Source organism: Oncorhynchus mykiss, chromosome 30, assembly GCF_057628025.1.
Source record: "Oncorhynchus mykiss isolate SJ-2025 chromosome 30, ASM5762802v1, whole genome shotgun sequence".
In the NCBI taxonomy this organism is placed as follows: domain Eukaryota; kingdom Metazoa; phylum Chordata; class Actinopteri; order Salmoniformes; family Salmonidae; genus Oncorhynchus; species Oncorhynchus mykiss.
The window spans coordinates 5,536,474-5,559,800 of record NC_143051.1 but is presented as its reverse complement, the minus strand read 5'-3'; the positions used below and the strand labels follow the sequence as shown (position 1 = coordinate 5,559,800).

General features: G+C 45.0%; 1 protein-coding gene across 1 annotated transcript in view; it reads right to left on the bottom strand.

Moving 5' to 3' along the window:
- LOC110489437 (sodium-dependent neutral amino acid transporter B(0)AT3) overlaps positions 1 to 23,327 on the bottom strand; it is a 32,455-nt gene that overhangs the window by 5,837 nt on the left and 3,291 nt on the right. The window contains exons 2-9 of the mRNA XM_036971729.2: positions 14,137 to 14,277; positions 13,796 to 13,933; positions 13,411 to 13,592; positions 12,698 to 12,808; positions 6,739 to 6,851; positions 6,420 to 6,548; positions 6,090 to 6,246; positions 5,858 to 5,926 (exon numbers count right to left, since the gene is read on the bottom strand). Of these exons, the coding sequence (XP_036827624.2) occupies positions 5,858 to 5,926; positions 6,090 to 6,246; positions 6,420 to 6,548; positions 6,739 to 6,851; positions 12,698 to 12,808; positions 13,411 to 13,592; positions 13,796 to 13,933; positions 14,137 to 14,277 (1,040 nt within the window). The remainder of the gene's footprint in view (positions 1 to 5,857; positions 5,927 to 6,089; positions 6,247 to 6,419; positions 6,549 to 6,738; positions 6,852 to 12,697; positions 12,809 to 13,410; positions 13,593 to 13,795; positions 13,934 to 14,136; positions 14,278 to 23,327) is intronic.

The following is a 23,327-nucleotide window of genomic DNA, read 5'->3' as shown; positions in this document are numbered from 1 at the left end:
TGGACCCGTACAAATCAGCTGGGCTTGACAATCTGGACCCTCTATTTCTGAAACTATCCGCCGCCATTGTCGCAACCCCTATTACCAGCCTGTTCAACCTCTCTTTCATATCGTCTGAGATCCCCAAGGATTGGAAAGCTGCCGCAGTCATCCCCCTCTTCAAAGGGGGAGACACCCTGGACCCTAGCTGTTACAGACCTATATCCATCCTGCCCTGCTTATCTAAGGTCTTCGAAAGCCAAGTCAACAAACAGATCACTGACTATCTCGAATCCCACCGTACCTTCTCCGCTGTACAATCTGGTTTCCGAGCCGGTCACGGGTGCACCTTAGCCACGCTCAAGGTACTGAACGATATCATAACCGCCATCGATAAAAGACAGTACTGTGCAGCCGTCTTCATCGACCTGACCAAGGCTTTCGATTCTGTCAATCACCATATTCTTATCGGCAAACTCAGTAGCCTTGGTTTTTCTGACGACTGCCTCGCCTGGTTCACCAACTACTTTGCAGACAGAGTTCAGTGTGTCAAATCGGAGGGCATGTTGTCCAGTCCTCTGGCAGTCTCTGTGGGGGTGCCACAGGGTTCAATTCTCGGGCCGACTCTTTTCTCTGTATATACCAATGATGTTGCTCTTGCTGCGGGCGATTCCCTGATCCACCTCGATGCAGACGACACCATTCTGTATACTTCTGGCCCTTCCTTGGACACTGTGCTATCTAACCTCCAAACGAGCTTCAATCCCGTACAACACTCCTTCCTCCAACTGCTCTTAAACGCTAGTAAAACCAAATGCATGCTTTTCAACCGTTTGCAGCCTGCACCCGCACGCCTGACTAGCATCACCACCCTGGATTGTTCCGACCTAGAATATGTGGACATCTATAAGTACCTAGGTGTCTGGCTAGACTGTAAACCCTCCTTCCAGACTCATATCAAACATCTCCAATCTAAAATCAAATCTAGAGTTGGCTTTCTATTTCGCAACAAAGCCTCCTTCACTCTCGCCGCCAAACTTACCCTAGTAAAACTGACTATCCTACCGATCCTCGACTTCGGCGATGTCATCTACAAAATAGCTTCCAATACTCTACTCAGCAAACTGAATGCAGTTTATCACTGTGCCATCCGTTTTGTTACTAAAGCACCTTATACCACCCACCACTGCGACCTGTATGCTCTAGTCGGCTGGCCTTCGCTACATATTCGTCGCCAGACCCACTGGCTCCAGGTCATCTACAAGTCCATGCTAGGTAAAGCTCAGCCTTATCTCAGTTCACTGGTCACGATGGCAACACCCACCCGTAGCACGCGCTCCAGCCTTAAAGCTAAACACCTAATTTGGCCGCCTTTCCTTCCAGTTCTCTGCTGCCTGTGACTGGAACGAACTGCAAAAATCGCTGAAGTTTAAGACTTTAATCTCCCTCACCACCTTCAAACATCTGTTATCTGAGCAGCTAACCGATCGCTGCAGCTGTACATAGTCTATCGGTAAATAGCCCACCCAATTTACCTACCTCATCCCCATACTGTTTTTATTTATTTACTTTTCTGCTCTTTTGCACACCAGTATCTCTACCTGCACAGGACCATCTGATAATTTATCACTCCAGTGTTATTCTGCTAAATTGTAATTATTCACCTACCTCCTAATGCCTTTTGCACACAATGTATATAGACTATTTTTTTTCTACTGTGTTATTGACTTGTTTATTGTTTACTCCATGTGTAACTCTGTGTTGTTGTCTGTTCACACTGCTATGCTTTATCTTGGACAGGTCGCAGTTGTAAATGAGAATTTGTTCTCAACTAGCCTACCTGGTTAAATAAAGGTTTACAAAATAATTTAAAAAGCCTATTTCACTCCACAGCCTGCTCAATTTGCAAGATAACTTTTCTTTCAATTTGATTTCAGCACAAATTTAAATGTAGCACCATGGATCGATGGTTCAGCATTGTCTCAATAAAGAGTTTGACATTTGAGCCATGCACGAGCAGTCGCAAGCCCAGAGTTAGCATATCCACCGTCGTATTACGGATGAAGGGAAGACAGAATTACCGACACACTGGACTCTACCCACACACTGGACTCTACATACACACCGGACTCTACATACACACTGGACTCTACCCACACACTGGACTCTACCCACACGCTGGACTCTACCCAACACACTGGACTCTACCCACACACTGGACTCTACCCGCACACTGGACTCTACCCACACGCTGGACTCTACCTACACACTGGACTCTACCCGCACACTGGACTCTACCTAAACACTGGACTCTACCCCACACACTGGACTCTACCCACACACTGGACTCTACCCAACACACTGGACTCTACCCAACACACTGGACTCTACCCACACGCTGGACTCTACCCACACACTGGACTCTACCCACACACTGGACTCTACCCAACACACTGGACTCTACCCAACACACTGGACTCTACCCACACGCTGGACTCTACCCAACACACTGGACTCTACCCAACACACTGGACTCTACCCAACACGCTGGACTCTACCCAACACACTGGACTCTACCCAACACGCTGGACTCTACCCACACGCTGGACTCTACCCACACGCTGGACTCTACACACTCACTGGACTCTACCCAACACGCTGGACTCTACCCAACACACTGGACTCTACCCAACACACTGGACTCTACCCAACACGCTGGACTCTACACACTCACTGGACTCTACCCAACACGCTGGACTCTACCCAACACACTGGACTCTACCCAACACGCTGGACTCTACCCAACACGCTGGACTCTACCCAACACACTGGACTCTACCCAACACGCTGGACTCTACCCACATGCTGGACTCTACCCACACGCTGGACTCTACCCACACGCTGGACTCTACCCAACACACTGGACTCTACCCAACACACTGGACTCTACCCACACGCTGGACTCTACCCAACACACTGGACTCTACCCAACACACTGGACTCTACCCACACGCTGGACTCTACCCACATGCTGGACTCTACCCATACGCTGGACTCTACCCAACACACTGGACTCTACACACTCACTAGACTCTACCCACACTCTGGACTCTACCCACACGCTGGACTCTACCCAACACACTGGACTCTACCCAACACACTGGACTCTACCCACACGCTGGACTCTACCCAACACACTGGACTCTACCCAACACACTGGACTCTACCCAACACACTGGACTCTACCCAATACACTGGACTCTACACACTCACTAGACTCTACCCACACTCTGGACTCTACCCACACGCTGGACTCTACCCAACACACTGGACTCTACACACTCACTAGACTCTACCCACACTCTGGACTCTACCCACATGCTGGACTCTACCCAACACACTGGACTCTACCCAACACACTGGACTCTACCCACACGCTGGACTCTACCCAACACACTAGACTCTACCCACACTCTGGACTCTACCCACACGCTGGACTCTACCCAACACACTGGACTCTACCCAACACACTGGACTCTACCCAACACGCTGGACTCTACCCACACGCTGGACTCTACCCACATGCTGGACTCTACCCACACGCTGGACTCTACCCACACGCTGGACTCTACCCACACGCTGGACTCTACCCACACACTGGACTCTACCCACTCACTAGACTCTACCCACACGCTGGACTCTACCAACACACTGGACTCTACCCACTCACTAGACTCTACCCACACGCTGGACTCTACCCACACGCTGGACTCTACCCACACACTGGACTCTACCCACTCACTAGACTCTACCCACACGCTGGACTCTACCCACACGCTGGACTCTACCCAACACACTGGACTCTACCCACATGCTGGACTCTACCCACACGCTGGACTCTACCCACACACTGGACTCTACCCACACACTCACACATACTACAGTGAACAAAAATATAAACGCAACATGTATTGGTCCCATTTTTCATGAGCTGAAATAAAAGATATCAGAAATGTTCCATATACACAAAAAAGCAAATTTCTCTCACATTTTTGGCACAAATTTGTTTACATCCCTTTTTAGTGAGCATTTATCATTTGCCAAGATAATCCATCCACCGGACTGGTGTGGCATATCAAGAATCTGATTAAACGGCATGATCATAACACAGGTGCACCTTGGGCTGTGGCGGTGTTAACATTTTCTCAGCCGGTGATTGTCAAGCCAATAACTGCCAGTCTCCTGTCTTCCACACACAGCCTACAACCCACAGATGCAGACCTTTGGGACATCTACATTTTAAAAAGTAAAATAAATCCATGTAAAATAGCCTACACCTTCACAATAAATCCATTTATTTATTTTAGACAGGTCTAAAGAAGCATTATATGAAGGAAATGTAGACTATTTCAGAAGAACAGAATAACATACTCTGAGTTGTCCTTATGTTAGGTCCTGATCTGGCTATGCCATATGAGCATGGAATACACTAGTTCATTTAGTAAACTGCCTGTTACTTTGGACCAGAAGCCAGGATATGCATATAATTGGTACCATTTCATAGAACACACTTTCAAGTTTGTATAAATGTTTAAACAATGTATGAGACTATAACACGATTGCTAAGGTAGGAGAAAATCCAAAGAAAACCCAACCCGAAAAGTTTTTTGGGGGGAGAGCCCATGCTCACATCATATCATATCATATCCAAATCCAGCTCCCAGATTGCAATTCCTATGGATTCCACTAGGTGTCAACAGTCTTTGTTCAAGGTTTCAGGCTTGTTTCTTCCCAAACGAGGAAGAATTTTGAGTTTTAGTACTGGGAGTTAGATTTGGAAATCAGTCTGTGTGTGCGACGAAGAGGACGCGAACCTGCTTATTTTGCTTTTCTATTGAACATACTTCTTCCTGTATAAAATATTACAATTTAATTACATTTTAGGGTACCTGAGGATTAAATATGTATTTTGACTTGTGTTAACAAAGTTTAACAAAGTTTAACTGTAGCTTTTTGGATTCCTTTCTCTGCAAGTTGAACGAGTGGATTACTAAAATCAATGGTGCCAACTAAACAAGCTTTTGGGATATAAAGAAGGATTTTATCTAACACAACGACCATGCAGGTTGTAGCTGGGACCCTTTGGATTGCAAATCAGAGGAAGATTTTCAAAATGTAAGTGAATATTTAAATCGCTATTTGTGATTTTATGAAGCCTGTGCTGGTTGAAAAATATTTTTATATGGGGTGCTGTCCTCAAACAATCTCATGGCATGCTTTCACTGTATAGCGCATTGTAGATGAACAATACTTTTAGATTTGAACTGATATAAGACACTTGTATGTACCTAAATGTTTAATATCCATACATTTCATGATTATTTATTTGAATTGAGTGCCCTCCAATGTCACCGGAAGTTGTCGACAGGTGTCCCGCTGGCAGGACGCCTAGATCTAAGGCTGCATGATGCGACTAATGATGATTTGAAAAAAAGTTGCATTTATACGGAGACTTGATTACACACAGGTGGATTGTATTTATCATCATTAGTCATTTAGGTCAACATTGGATCATTCAGAGATCCTCACTGAACTTCTGGAGAGAGTTTGCTGCACTGAAAGTAAAGGGGCTGAATAATTTTGCACGCCCAATTTTTCAGTTTTGGATTTGTTAAAAAAGTTTGAAATATCCAATAAATGTCGTTCCACTTCATGATTGTGTCCCACTTGTTGTTGATTCTTCACACAAACATACAGTTTTATATCTTTATGTTTGAAGCCTGAAATGTGGCAAAAGGTCGCAAAGTTCAAGGGGGCCGAATACTTTCGCAAGGCACTGTATGTAAAAATAATAATAAAACAAAGGGTCAGGCCATACCTGAGAGCCAGGCATCGATATCACTGCTTCTGTGAACACGATGAATGCTAACCCAGTACCAGACGCACTCTGTAGAGAGGATGGAGAGAGATGGAAACAAAACAACCAATTAGCTTATTTTATGCAGCGATGGTAGGCTGAATAACAAGAAAACTTGACTCAACCCACAATTGTCCTGATGTCGTTTTTTGTTGTTGTTGCCCTGAGGTAGTTAAACTCCTGAGTATAGTACCTGATCCAAGAAGGTTTGCAGGTCGCATGTCTTCAGGTTGAGATCGGATACTCTAGATGGATGTGTCCCATTTAAAGAGTCAAACCACTGCTCGTAGTTTTCAACCGTTATGTTCATGTCGCTAATATCAAACTCATTGGTCAGTGCTAAGATGTTACTGTAAGTTACAAGAGAAACATATTGGTCATTTGTTTTAGTTGAGTTTGCATCTGTTTTTCCAGAGGATATCAAACACACAAGGTAGAATATAAAGGTTTAACAACTTGACTGCAAACTAGTTTCATGATTTAGCAAATGTTGCCAAATAAACGTCCATTTTATCACACCTACCCATTCAGACAGGTGACATAGTTGGTGTGGGCCTTGAATCCCAGGATGGCAAAGATGGGGATGGAGGCATAGATAGATGTAGCACTGTTTATAACCCCCACTAAAACAGCATCCCTTTCACAGTTATTCCTGACCAAACACACAGACAACAAAAAAAAACAGAGTGAAGTGAATGCAAATTATTGGTCAATTGTGAAACAGCGAGGGAGGCTTGTCAAGGGAGGTGAACGATGTGGCAAATTAAAAGCCTTGGAGGACGACTGACATGCTGGACCCATAGAGGTTGATGTTACTAATAATGATTGACCACCGAGCTCACTTCTGGCTGTTGTAACTGGAGAATGAGATGAGTCCACCAAAGGCCACTGACAGAGAGAAGAAGATCTGAGTGGCAGCATCCAGCCATACCTGGGGGTTCTTCAGGATCTCCCACTGATGAGACACACAGACAGAAACACATATTGTAGGTTGTCACGTTACTCTCCCTCTGTCTCTCTCTCGGTCTCTTTTTCTCTCTGTCTCTCTCACACACAGGTCTCTTTTTCTCTCGGTCTCTTTTTCTCTCGGTCTCTCTCACACACAAACGGAAGCCCCTTTATCACCCTTTTTTTTACACTGATCTTAACTTGTTTTTGTACATAATATTTCCTCCAGCATTTCCTGACCAGAAATAGCTTTTGGACATCAGAAGAGGAATACAAAAACTTGAATTGGATGAAGAGTTCTACGAGTTGACAGCTGTGGATGTCCTGCTCATTCCGGACCAGGCCTTAAACCTTGGGACTCGAAGAGGAAGAGACGGCGGAAGATGATCTGGAACCCTTGATAAAACTACGTTGGCGAGGAAATAAACCGCCTCTACCATCCATTCTATTGGTGAACGTACTAATCACTGGAGAATAAACTGGATGGAGACTATTCTATCAACAGGACCTGAAGAACTGTAATATCCTATGTTTTTCAGAGTTGCGGCTGAACAAGGACATCAAATCAGATTTTATTGGTCACATGTTTAGCAGATGTTAGTGCAGGTGTAGCGAAATGCTTGGATAATATACAGTGCATTCAGACTCCTTAACTTTTTTCCACATTTTGTTACCAGCATTATTCTAAAATGGATTTAAAAATAAATAATCTCATCAATCTACAATGGTGGTGGTGGCAGCATCATGCTGTGGGGACTCGGAGACTAGTCAGGATCAAGGGAAAGAGGTGTGCCTTCTTAAAAGTTAATTTGTGGAATTTCTTTCCTTAATATGTTTGAGCCAATCAGTTGCGTTGTGACAAGTTAGGGTTGGTACACAGAAAATAGCCCTTTTTGGTAAAAGACCAAGTCAATAGTATGGCAAGAACAGCTCAAATAAGCAAAGAGAAACGACAGTCCATCATTACTTTAAGACATGAAGGTCAGTCAATCCTGAAAATTTCAAGTACTTTTAAAGTTTCTTCAAGGGCAATTGCAAAAACAATGAAGCACTATGATGAAACTGGCTCTCATGAGGACCGCCACAGGAAAGGAAGACCCAGAGTTACCTCTGCTGCAGAGGAGAAGTTCATTAGAGTTACCAGCCTCAGAAATTGCAGCCCAAATAAATGCTTCACAGAGTTCAAGTAACAGACACATCTCAACATCAACTGGTCAGAGGAGACTGTGTGAATCAGGCCTTCATGGTTGAATCGCTGCGAAGAAACCACTACTAAAGGACACCAATAATAAGAAGAGACTTGCTTGGGCCAAGAAACATGAGCAATGGACATTAGACTGGTGGAAATCCGTCCTTTGGTCTGATGAGTCAAAATGTTAGATTTTTACATCCAACCGCCGTGTCTTTGTGAGACACAGAGTAGGTGAACGGATGATATCTGCATGTGTGGTTCCCACATTGAAACATGGAGGAGGAGGTGTGATGTCTTTGTGAGATGCAGAGTAGGTGAACGGATGATATCTGCATGTGTGGTTCCCACCGTGAAACATGGAGGAGGAGGTGTGATGTCTTTGTGAGATGCAGAGTAGGTGAACGGATGATATCTGCATGTGTGGTTCCCACCTTGAAACATGGAGGAGGAGGTGTGATGGTGTGGGGGTGCTTTGCTGGTGACACTGTCTGTGATTTATTTAGAGTTAAAGGCACACTTAACCAGCATGGCTACCACAGCATTCTGCAGCGATACGCCATCCCATCTGGTTTGCGCTGAGTGGGACTATCATTTGTTTTTCAACAGGACAATGAACCAACATACCTCCAGGCTGTGTAAAGGATATTTGACCAAGAAGGAGAGTGAATGAGTGCTGCATCAGATGACCTGGCCTCCACAATAACCCGACCTGAACCCAATGGAGATGATTTGGGATGAGTTGGACCTCAGAGTGAATGAAAAGCAGCCAACAAGTTTGTTTAATACTTTTGATGTCTTCACTATTATTCTACAAAAACCCTTGAATGAGTAGGTTTGTCCAAACTGTTGACTGGTACTATAGCTGTGCAGCGATGCTCCCCATCCAACCGGACAAAGCTTGAGAGGATCTGCAGAGAATAATGGGAGAAAGTCCCCAAATATTTGGTGTGCCAAGCTTGTCGTGTCAAGAAGAATCGATGCTGTAATCGCTGCCAAAGGTGTGTCAACAAAGTACTGACCAGGGTCTTGACCTTACTGCAGTCGTAATCGACTTCAGTCAAATGTTCACCTTCCATGGCCACTGGTATGCTGGAGAAGTGTGCTAAACTGTACCGGGCTGATGGCAGTGTGGGCAAACGGTTTGCTAATGTCAATGTTGTGGACACAGAGCACCCCATGGTGGGGGTTGGGTTATGGTATGGGCTGGCAGGCAGGCAGAAGTGAAACACATTTGCATTTTATCAAAGGGAACTTGAACGCACAGAGATACTATGATGAGATCCTGAGGCCCATTGTTGTGCCATTCATCCACCGTCATCACCTCATGTTTCAGCATGATAATGCACTGCCCCATGTCGCAAGGATCTGCACACAATTTTCAGCTTTACAATTCCTGGAAGCTGAAAATGTCCCAGTTCTTCAATCGCCCACATACTCACCAGACATGTCACCCATTGAGCATGTTTGGGATGCCCCGGATTGATGTGTATATCAGCGTGTTCCAGTTCCCGCCAATATAGAGCAACTACGCACAGCCATTGAAGAGAAGTGGGACAACATTCCACAGGCCACAATCAACAGCCTGATCAACTCTAAACTAAGGCCTCGTGCTGCATGAGGTAAATGGTGGTCACAACAGACACAGAGACTGGTTTTCAGATCCACGCCCCTACCTTTTTTTAAAAAAGGTATCTGTAACCAACAGATGCATATCTGTATTCTCAGTCATGTGAAATCCATAGATTAGGACCTAATGAATTTATTTCAATTGACTGATTTCCTTAAATTAACTGTTCCATTGCCTTTATATACTGTATCTGTTCAGTGTCCAGTTGTGGCCAAAAGTTTTGAGAATGACACAAATATTAATTTCCACAAAGTTTGCTGCTTCAATGTCTTTAGATATTTTTTGTCAGATGTTACTATGGAATACTGAAGTATAATTACAAAGCATTTCATAAGTGTCAAAAGGCTTTTATTGACAATTACATGAAGTTGATGCAAAGAGTCAATATTTGCAGTGTTGACCATTATTTTTCAAGACCTCTGCATTCCACCCTGGCATGCTGTCAATTAACTTCTGGGCCACATCCTGACTGATGTCGGCCCATTCTAGCATAATCAATGCTTGGAGATTGTCAGAATTTGTGGGGTTTTTGTTTGTCCACCAGCCTCTTCAGGATTGACGACAAATTCTCAATGGGGTTAAGGTCTGGGGAGTTTCCTGGCCATGGACCCAAAATATCAATGTTTGTCCCCCGAGCCACTTAGTTATCACTTTTGCCTTATTGCAAGGTGCTCCATCGTGCTGGAAAAGCTATTGTTCGTCACCAAACTGTTCCTGGATGGTTGGGAGAAGTTGCTCTCTGAAGATGTGTTGGTACCATTCTTTATTCATGGCTATGTTCTTAGGCAAAATTGTGAGTGAGCCCAGGATGCTTTACTGTAGGCATGACACAGGACTGATGGCAGCGCTCACCTTGTCTTCTCCGGACAAGCTTTTTTTCCGGATGACCCAAACAATTGGAAAGGGGATTCATCAGAGAAAATGACTTTACCCCAGTCCTCAGCAGTCCAATCCTTGTACCTTTTGCAGAATATCAGTCTGTCCCTGATGTTTTTCCTTGAGAGAAGTGGCTTCTTTGGTGCCCTTCTTGACACCAGGCCATCCTCCAAAAGTCTTTGCCTCACTGTGCATGCAGATGCACTCACACTTGTCTGATGCCATTCCTGAGCAAGCTCTATACTGGTGGTGCTCCGATCCCGCAGCTGAATCAACTTTAGGAGACGGTCATGGCGCTTGCTGGACTTTCTTGGGCACCCTGAAGCCTTTTTCACAACAATTGAACCGCTCTCCTTGAAGTTCTTGATGATCCGATAAATGGTTGATTTATGTGCAGTCTTACTGGCAGCAATATCCTTGCCTGTGATGCCCTTTTTGTGCAAAGCAATGATGACGGCCCGTGTTTCCTTGTAGGTAACCACTGTTGACAGAGGAAGAACAATTATTCCAAGCACCACCCTCCTTTCGAAGCTTCCAGTCTGTTATTCGAACTCAATCAGCATGACAGAGTTATCTCCAGCCTTGTCCTCGTCAACACTTACACCTGTGTTAACGAGAGAATCACTGGCATTATGTCAGCTGGTCCTTTTGTGGCAGGGCTGAAATGCAGTGGAAATGTTTTTTTGGGGGGATTCAGTTCATTTGCAGGGCAAAGAGGGACTCTTCATAACATTCTGGATTTTATGCAAATTTCCATCATACAAACTGAGGCAGCAGACTTTGTGAAAATTAATATTTGTAATTCTCAGAACTTTTGGCCACGACTGTAGTCGTAGTGTATAGTGTAATTAACTCGTACATATCGACTCAGTACTGGCGCCTCGTGTTTATAGCCAAGTAATTGTTAATCAACAGTATTTATTCCTTGTGTTGTAGTCTTTCTATGATTTATCTCTACATTGTTGGGAGGAGCCTGTAAGTAAGCATTTTAATGTTAGTCTACACCTGTTGTGTACAAAAGCATATGACAAAATAAATAAAATTAGAGTGGCCTCTTGCCTATATGTTTGATAGTAATCGCTCAAGTCTGCAAGTGTTTTTGGGCAAAATGTGAATTGAGACGCTGCGCACTCAACGTCCCAACTGCTATTTGTCAATATTCCGAAATGTCTCCTTGACATGTCCTGTAGCATGACTAGATATGAAACATAGGCCCTCGGGCAGACACAGAGAGATAGAAAGTGAAACATTTTGTAAAAGCAAAATGACATCTCTACTCCTGCACAAAATTTTTGCAAGTGTTTCGTTGATTTCATCAGCTGATTTAGCTTATTGTAGCCTTGTAAGCTCAGTGGCTGTAGCCTGCCTGCTAGCTAGCTAACTTCACTAACACACAAAACGATGTAAAGTTAGCTAAGGATGTTTGGCACTGATGAACAGCATGTGGCTTGTCACTTATCTACGATAGTATGACAGCTTGATGATGAAGCAGTCATTCCGTACTTGTTGCATGTTTGCCGAGCACACAATCGCTACATTGTAACGTTGAGGCAGAGTAGACTCTGTATTGTACTGACGTTGGGTCAGCTAAGGGCACAGCAGAGTAGACTCTGTATTGTACTGACTCGGGGCAGCTAAGGGCACAGCAGAGTAGACTGTATTGTACTGACTCGGGGCAGCTAAGGGCACAGCAGAGTAGACTCTGTATTGTACTGACTCGGGGCAGCTAAGGGCACAGCAGAGTAGACTCTGTATTGTACTGACTCGGGGCAGAGCAGGCCGTTTGCTGCTTCATTAATGTTCATGTGATAAAATAATAAAATAATGTTACTACAGTAGCTAGCTAGCTAATAGAAGGAACATCGTCATTTAGTGTTCCACTAGCTGGTAAGCTTCTCTTTTGTTTCATATATAGTGGCAGGCTCAGGCTTAGCAAGCTAATGGACACGTTTTTTTTGTACATGATCAAACTAAAAAAATACACTCCAATCGCGTGACTAAGACCTCCTATGCAAATTAAAAAGGACGCGGTGGAGCAACTAGCGTTTGAGACTCGAGTGTCCAAGTGATCAGGCAGACAGACAGACAGACAGACAGACCTACAGACAGACAGACCTACAGACAGACAGACAGACAGACAGACAGACACAGGACTTACGTCAGGTGTGAACAGGTAGATCAGACCTTCATATGCTCCAGGTAGGGTCAGGGCTCTCACCAGAAAGATGGTTAGTACCAGGTAGGGGAACGTTGCTGTGATATACACAGCCTGTGATAAGACAGGTGATGAAAAGGTATATATATATATTTTAAGCCGCTTGCATACTGCCACAACCAACTAAAACAAAGATCAACATTCTAAAGTTGACAGATGTTGGCTACTTTTAGAATAATGTGTTGTAGAACAGCTGACAGGGCATTCAGATCTAAAAGACGTGACTTAGGGTTGAGACCTTTTCCATGGTTTGGGTGCCTCTTTACAATCAAGTGATGTACCTTTTGAAACAAAGTTGCCACTTGGTTGAAGCAAACTAGTATCATGAAATACATGCATCAGAAATGGGGAACACTTTTGTTTGATTTGTCAGAGAAATATCAGCAAGCTAGGGCTACCTAACTGTAGTAAAATAGCTAGCTAGCTGTCCGCTTGGCTAAACACAGGACATCAGCACACTGTTCTCTGGCTAAACAGATCAATCTCGTCTCAAGTCTATAGCTTAAGACTTAAATCTTGGTAACTCCAGCAGCCGATATGAGACATTCTAAAACTAGAGGTTTCAGATTGAGCAAACTTTGTTCTAAAATTGCATGAAATCATCTTGGCTGTAATTGTTCCGAGCTTTAAAATGCAACACACTGTCTGCATCTCACCTTGCCGATGGTCTCGATCCCCCTGATAAAACAGATGTAAACGATAGACCAGGCGGTAGCTAAGCTGACCACCATCCACCACTGTAGAGAGCCACTGGTCTCCATGTTAGGAGTGATGTTCAGGGTCTGACGGTACCAGAAGTAGTTGACCGGCGTGCTTTCTAAACACTCCTCCACGTACCCTGGTTCAAATTATAATTGACCTTGGTCAAATTACATAATGTACAATTGCTGTTCATTCTTCAACTATGGCCCAACCTACAAACTGTGCATGGTTCCTGACAAATGAACAAATAGCTAGAATGAACTAACAATAATAATAATTAATTAGATTTACAGTATATAGCAATTTTCTATCAACTGTTATACTCAAAGCGCTTCATACCTGTGTTGTTGTGGTTGAGGGGACATTGGCTCCAGGGCAGGGGTTCCTGGAAGGAGTTGAAGAGGTACCAGAGGACCCAGGCCACGATAGTGTTGTAGAACAGACTCACACAGAAGGACACCACCATTGAGGCTACACCTGATGGACATGGGATAGTAGATCAGAAACACCAAACAGCAGCTAGTAGAGGATGTTTCCTGTCTGGGTGTTAGTTTTGGCCACCCACCTACTCCTGAGAAGAAAAACAAATCTGCACTTTTAATTTATTGACTCCAATGAAATAATTGATTAAACCAACGTTTCAACAGCTAAACTGTCTTCATCAGGGTTTCATCACCTACCTACTCCTCCCAGGTAGGGGGATATGGAGTTCCAGACTCCGATGCTGCCCATGCGAAGCCTCTGTCCTATAGCCAGCTCCAAGTAGAGCAGAGGCAGACCCTGAAACACCAGGGCGATCAGGTAGGGGATCAGAAACGCACCTGGGGAAGGAGACGTTCAATAGATGTTCAACTAACTGTCAACAATCTAATTATCCATTAACCCTAAACTTAAACCCTGGAACCTTATAGGCTAGTTTCTTACTTTACTCATGAACACCCTACACATTCTCCTTATATGTACACATTTCATTCTTATGTGATATATTGGTCTCCATATAGTTTTACATTGTAATGCATTCGGGACAGGTTCGAATAAGTTAATAAGGATTAGCCCCTTTTTTGTCAATTTTCCCAAATGTAACTGCCTGTAACTCAGGCCCTGAAGCAAGGACATGCATATTCTTTGTACCATTTGAAAGAAACACTTTGAATTTAATGGAAATGTGAAAGGAATATTGTAGAATATAACACAATAGATCTGGTGAAAGATAATACAAAGAAAAAAGCAACCGTTCGTTTGTATTTTTTTTGTACCGTCATCTTTGAAATGCGAGAGAACGGCCATAATGTATTATTCCAGCCCAGGTGCAATTCCGTTTTTTGGCCACTTGATGGCATCAGTGTATGTGCAAAGTTTTAGACTGATCAAATGAACCATTGCTTTTCTGTTCAAAATGTTGTATCAAGACCACCTAAATGTGCCTAATTTGTTTATTAATAACTTTTCATGTTCAAAATTGTGCACTCTCCTCAAACAATAGCATGGTATTATTTCACTGTAATAGTTACTGTTAATTGAACAGTGCAGTTAGATTAACAATAATTTAAGCTTTCTGCCAACATCAGATATGTCTATGTCCTGGGAAATGCTATTGTTATTTACAACCTCATGCTAATCGCATTGGCCATTTTAGAGTCAGATCCTCCTCAGTCTGATGTTTCCTAAAAAAGTATATTAATCTATGCATAGTCACTTTACCCCTACCTACATGTACAAATTAGCTAAACTAATCTGTAACCCTGCACATTGACTCGGTACCGGTACCTCCTGTATATAGCCTCCACATTGACTCTGTACTGGTACCCCCTGTATATAGCCTCCACATTGACTCTGTACCGTAACACCCTGTATATAGCCTCCACATTGACTCTGTACCGTAATACCCTGTATATAGTCTCCACATTGACTCTGTACCGGTACCTCCTGTATATAGCCTCCACATTGACTCTGTACCGTAATACCCTGTATATAGTCTCCACATTGACTCTGTACCGGTACCTCCTGTATATAGCCTCCACATTGACTCTGTACCGTAACACCCTGTATATAGCCTCCACATTGACTCTGTACCGGTACCCCCTGTATATAGTCTCCACATTGACTCTGTACCGGTACCTCCTGTACATAGCCTCCACATTGACTCTGTACCGTAACACCCTGTATATAGTCTCCACATTGACTCTGTACCGGTACCTCCTGTATATAGCCTCCACATTGACTCTGTACCGGTACCCCCTGTATATAGTCTCCACATTGACTCTGTACCAGTACCTCCTGTATATAGCCTCCACATTGACTCTGTACCGTAACACCCTGTATATAGCCTCCACATTGACTCTGTACCGGTACCCCCTGTATATAGTCTCCACATTGACTCTGTACCAGTACCTCCTGTATATAGCCTCCACATTGACTCTGTACCGGTACCCCCTGTATATAGTCTCCACATTGACTCTGTACCGGTACCTCCTGTATATAGCCTCCACATTGACTCTGTACCGTAATACCCTGTATATAGCCTCCACATTGACTCTGTACCGTAATACCCTGTATATAGTCTCCACGTTGACTCGGTACCGGTACCTCCTGTATATAGCCTCCACATTGACTCTGTACCGGTACCCCCTGTATATAGTCTCCACATTGACTCGGTACCGGTACCTCCTGTATATAGTCTCCACATTGACTCGGTACCGGTACCTCCTGTATATAGCCTCCACATTGACTCTGTACCGGTACCCCCTGTATATAGTCTCCACATTGACTCTGTACCGGTACCCCCTGTATATAGTCTCCACATTGACTCTGTACCGGTACCTCCTGTATATAGTCTCCACATTGACTCTGTACCGGTACCCCCTGTATATAGCCTCCACATTGACTCTGTACCGTAACACCCTGTATATAGCCTCCACATTGACTCTGTACCGGTACCTCCTGTATATAATCTCCACATTGACTCTGTACCGGTAACCCCTGTATATAATCTCCACATTGACTCTGTACCGGTACCTCCTGTATATAGCCTCCACATTGACTCTGTTCTGGTACCCCCTGTATATAGCCTCCACATTGACTCTGTACTGGTACCCCCTGTATATAGCCTCCACATTGACTCTGTACTGGTACCTCCTGTATATAGTCTCCACATTGACTCTATACCGGTACCTCCTGTATATAGCCTCCACATTGACTCTGTACTGGTACCCCTGTACATAGCCTCCACATTGACTCTGTACCGGTACCTCCTGTATATAGCCTCCACATTGACTCTGTACTGGTACCTCCTGTATATAGCCTCCACATTGACTCTGTACCGTAACACCCTGTATATAGCCTCCACATTGACTCTGTACCGTAATACCCTGTATATAGTCTCCACATTGACTCTGTACCGGTACCTCCTGTATATAGCCTCCACATTGACTCTGTACCGTAATACCCTGTATATAGTCTCCACATTGACTCTGTACCGGTACCTCCTGTATATAGCCTCCACATTGACTCTGTACCGTAACACCCTGTATATAGCCTCCACATTGACTCTGTACCGGTACCCCCTGTATATAGTCTCCACATTGACTCTGTACCGGTACCTCCTGTACATAGCCTCCACATTGACTCTGTACCGTAACACCCTGTATATAGTCTCCACATTGACTCTGTACCGGTACCTCCTGTATATAGCCTCCACATTGACTCTGTACCGGTACCCCCTGTATATAGTCTCCACATTGACTCTGTACCGGTACCTCCTGTATATAGCCTCCACATTGACTCTGTACCGTAACACCCTGTATATAGCCTCCACATTGACTCTGTACCGGTACCCCCTGTATATAGTCTCCACATTGACTCTGTACCAGTACCTCCTGTATATAGCCTCCACATTGACTCTGTACCGGTACCCCCTGTATATAGTCTCCACATTGACTCTGTACCGGTACCTCCTGTATATAGCCTCCACATTGACTCTGTACCGTAATACCCTGTATATAGCCTCCACATTGACTCTGTACCGTAATACCCTGTATATAGTCTCCACATTGACTCGGTACCGGTACCTCCTGTATATAGCCTCCACATTGACTCTGTACCGGTACCCCCTGTATATAGTCTCCACATTGACTCGGTACCGGTACCTCCTGTATATAGTCTCCACATTGACTCGGTACCGGTACCTCCTGTATATAGCCTCCACATTGACTCTGTACCGGTACCCCCTGTATATAGTCTCCACATTGACTCTGTACCGGTACCCCCTGTATATAGTCTCCACATTGACTCTGTACTGGTACCCCCTGTATATAGCCTCCACATTGACTCTGTACCGTAACACCCTGTATATAGCCTCCACATTGACTCTGTACCGTAATACCCTGTATATAATCTCCACATTGACTCTGTACCGGTACCTCCTGTATATAGCCTCCACATTGACTCTGTACCGTAATACCCTGTATATAGTCTCCACATTGACTCTGTACCGGTACCTCCTGTATATAGCCTCCACATTGACTCTGTACCGTAACACCCTGTATATAGCCTCCACATTGACTCTGTACCGGTACCCCCTGTATATAGTCTTCACATTGACTCTGTACCGGTACCTCCTGTACATAGCCTCCACATTGACTCTGTACCGTAACACCCTGTATATAGTCTCCACATTGACTCTGTACCGGTACCTCCTGTATATAGCCTCCACATTGACTCTGTACCGGTACCCCCTGTATATAGTCTCCACATTGACTCTGTACCGGTACCTCCTGTATATAGCCTCCACATTGACTCTGTACCGTAACACCCTGTATATAGCCTCCACATTGACTCTGTACCGGTACCCCCTGTATATAGTCTCCACATTGACTCTGTACCAGTACCTCCTGTATATAGCCTCCACATTGACTCTGTACCGGTACCCCCTGTATATAGTCTCCACATTGACTCTGTACCGGTACCTCCTGTATATAGCCTCCACATTGACTCTGTACCGTAATACCCTGTATATAGTCTCCACATTGACTCGGTACCGGTACCTCCTGTATATAGCCTCCACATTGACTCTGTACCGGTACCCCCTGTATATAGTCTCCACATTGACTCGGTACCGGTACCTCCTGTATATAGTCTCCACATTGACTCGGTACCGGTACCTCCTGTATATAGCCTCCACATTGACTCTGTACCGGTACCCCCTGTATATAGTCTCCACATTGACTCTGTACCGGTACCCCCTGTATATAGTCTCCACATTGACTCTCTACCGGTACCTCCTGTATATAGTCTCCACATTGACTCTGTACCGGTACCCCCTGTATATAGCCTCCACATTGACTCTGTACCGTAACACCCTGTATATAGCCTCCACATTGACTCTGTACCGGTACCTTCTGTATATAATCTCCACATTGACTCTGTACCGGTACCCCCTGTATATAATCTCCACATTGACTCTGTACCGGTACCTCCTGTATATAGCCTCCACATTGACTCTGTACTGGTACCCCCTGTATATAGCCTCCACATTGACTCTGTACTGGTACCCCCTGTATATAGCCTCCACATTGACTCTGTACTGGTACCTCCTGTATATAGTCTCCACATTGACTCTGTACCGGTACCTCCTGTATATAGCCTCCACATTGACTCTGTACTGGTACCCCCTGTATATAGCCTCCACATTGACTCTGTACCGGTACCTCCTGTATATAGCCTCCACATTGACTCTGTACTGGTACCTCCTGTATATAGCCTCCACATTGACTCTGTACCGTAACACCCTGTATATAGCCTCCACATTGACTCTGTACCGTAATACCCTGTATATAGTCTCCACATTGACTCTGTACCGGTACCTCCTGTATATAGCCTCCACATTGACTCTGTACCGTAATACCCTGTATATAGTCTCCACATTGACTCTGTACCGGTACCTCCTGTATATAGCCTCCACATTGACTCTGTACCGTAACACCCTGTATATAGCCTCCACATTGACTCTGTACCGGTACCCCCTGTATATAGTCTCCACATTGACTCTGTACCGGTACCTCCTGTACATAGCCTCCACATTGACTCTGTACCGTAACACCCTGTATATAGTCTCCACATTGACTCTGTACCGGTACCTCCTGTATATAGCCTCCACATTGACTCTGTACCGGTACCCCCTGTATATAGTCTCCACATTGACTCTGTACCGGTACCTCCTGTATATAGCCTCCACATTGACTCTGTACCGTAACACCCTGTATATAGCCTCCACATTGACTCTGTACCGGTACCCCCTGTATATAGTCTCCACATTGACTCTGTACCAGTACCTCCTGTATATAGCCTCCACATTGACTCTGTACCGGTACCCCCTGTATATAGTCTCCACATTGACTCTGTACCGGTACCTCCTGTATATAGCCTCCACATTGACTCTGTACCGTAATACCCTGTATATAGCCTCCACATTGACTCTGTACCGTAATACCCTGTATATAGTCTCCACATTGACTCGGTACCGGTACCTCCTGTATATAGCCTCCACATTGACTCTGTACCGGTACCCCCTGTATATAGTCTCCACATTGACTCGGTACCGGTACCTCCTGTATATAGTCTCCACATTGACTCGGTACCGGTACCTCCTGTATATAGCCTCCACATTGACTCTGTACCGGTACCCCCTGTATATAGTCTCCACATTGACTCTGTACCGGTACCCCCTGTATATAGTCTCCACATTGACTCTGTACCGGTACCTCCTGTATATAGTCTCCACATTGACTCTGTACCGGTACCCCCTGTATATAGCCTCCACATTGACTCTGTACCGTAACACCCTGTATATAGCCTCCACATTGACTCTGTACCGGTACCTCCTGTATATAATCTCCACATTGACTCTGTACCGGTACCCCCTGTATATAATCGCCACATTGACTCTGTACCGGTACCTCCTGTATATATTCTCCACATTGACTCTGTACTGGTACCCCCTGTATATAGCCTCCACATTGACTCTGTACTGGTACCCCCTGTATATAGCCTCCACATTGACTCTGTACTGGTACCTCCTGTATATAGTCTCCACATTGACTCTGTACCGGTACCTCCTGTATATAGCCTCCACATTGACTCTGTACTGGTACCCCCTGTATATAGCCTCCACAGTGACTCTGTACCGGTACCTCCTGTATATAGCCTCCACATTGACTCTGTACTGGTACCTCCTGTATATAGCCTCCACATTGACTCTGTACTGGTACCCCCTGTATATAGCCTCCACATTGACTCTGTACCGGTACCTCCTGTATATAGCCTCCACATTGACTCTGTACCGGTACCCCCTGTATATAGCCTCCACATTGACTCTGTACTGGTACCTCCTGTATATAGCCTCCACATTGACTCTGTACCGGTACCTCCTGTATATAGCCTCCACATTGACTCTGTACCGGTACCTCCTGTATATAGCCTCCACATTGACTCTGTACCGGTACCTCCTGTATATAGCCTCCACATTGACTCTGTACCGGTACCCCCTGTATATAGCCTCCACATTGACTCTGTACTGGTACCCCCTGTATATAGCCTCCACATTGACTCTGTACCGGTACCCCCTGTATATAGCCTCCACATTGACTCTGTACCGGTACCTCCTGTATATAGCCTCCACATTGACTCTGTACCGGTACCCCCTGTATATAGCCTCCACATTGACTCTGTACCGGTACCCCCTGTATATAGCCTCCACATTGACTCTGTACTGGTACCCCCTGTATATAGCCTCCACATTGACTCTGTACTGGTACCCCCTGTATATAGCCTCCACATTGACTCTGTACTGGTACCCCCTGTATATAGCCTCCACATTGACTCTGTACTGGTACCCCCTGTATATAGCCTCCACATTGACTCTGTACCGGTACCCCCTGTATATAGCCTCCACATTAACTCTGTACTGGTACCCCCTGTATATAGCCTCCACATTGACTCTGTACTGGTACCCCCTGTATATAGCCTCCACATTGACTCTGTACTGGTACCCCCTGTATATAGCCTCCACATTGACTCTGTACCGGTACCCCCTGTATATAGCCTCCACATTGACTCTGTACTGGTACCCCCTGTATATAGCCTCCACATTGACTCTGTACCGGTACCCCCTGTATATAGCCTCCACATTGACCCTGTACCGGTACCTCCTGTATATAGCCTCCACATTGACTCTGTACTGGTACCCCCTGTATATAGCCTCCACATTGACTCTGTACTGGTACCCCCTGTATATAGCCTCCACATTGACTCTGTACCGGTACCTCCTGTATATAGCCTCCACATTGACTCTGTACCAGTACCCCTGTATATAGTCTCCACATTGACTCTGTACCGGTACCCCCTGTATATAGCCTCCACATTGACTCTGTACCGGTACATCCTGTATATAGCCTCCACATTGACTCTGTACCGGTACCTCCTGTATATAGCCTCCACATTGACTCTGTACTGGTACCCCCTGTATATAGTCTCCACATTGACTCTGTACCGTAATACCCTGTATATAGCCTCCACATTGACTCTGTACCGGTACCTCCTGTATATAGCCTCCACATTGACTCTGTACTGGTACCCCCTGTATATAGCCTCCACATTGACTCTGTACCGGTACATCCTGTATATAGCCTCCACATTGACTCTGTACCGGTACCTCCTGTATATAGCCTCCACATTGACTCTGTACTGGTACCCCCTGTATATAGTCTCCACATTGACTCTGTACCGGTACCTCCTGTATATAGCCTCCACATTGACTCTGTACCGGTACATCCTGTATATAGCCTCCACATTGACTCTGTACCGGTACCTCCTGTATATAACCTCCACATTGACTCTGTACCGGGACCTCCTGTATATAGCCTCCACATTGACTCTGTACTGGTACCCCCTGTATATAGCCTCCACATTGACTCTGTACCGGTACATCCTGTATATAGCCTCCACATTGACTCTGTACCGGTACCTCCTGTATATAACCTCCACATTGACTCTGTACCGGTACCTCCTGTATATAGCCTCCACATTGACTCTGTACCGTAATACCCTGTATATAGCCTCCACATTGACTCTGTACCGGTACCCCCTGTATATAGCCTCCACATTGACTCTGTACCGGTACCCCCTGTATATAGCCTCCACATTGACTCTGTACCGGTACCCCCTGTATATAGTCTCCACATTGACTCTGTACCGGTACCTCCTGTATATAGCCTCCACATTGACTCTGTACCGGTACCCCCTGTATATAGCCTCCACATTGACTCTGTACCGGTACCCCTTGTATACAGCCTCCACATTGACTCTGTACCGTAATACCCTGTATATAGCCTCCACATTGACTCTGTACCGTAACACCCTGTATATAGTCTCCACATTGACTCTGTACCGTAACACCCTGTATATAGCCTCCACATTGACTCTGTACCATAACACCCTGTATATAGCCTCCACATTGACTCTGTACCGGTACCCCCTGTATACAGCCTCCACATTGACTCTGTACCGTAATACCCTGTATATAGCCTCCACATTGACTCTGTACCGTAATACCCTGTATATAGCCTCCACATTGACTCTGTACCGTAATACCCTGTATATAGCCTCCACATTGACTCTGTACCGTAATACCCTGTATATAGCCTCGTTATTGTTATTTTATTGTGTTACTTTTTATATATTTTTTTACTTTAGTTTATTTGGTAAACATTTTCTCAACTCTTTCTTGACCTGCATTGTTGGTTAAAGGCTTGTAAGTAAGCATTTCATGGTAAGGTCTACCTACACCTGTTGTATTCAGCATTTCATGGTAAGGTCT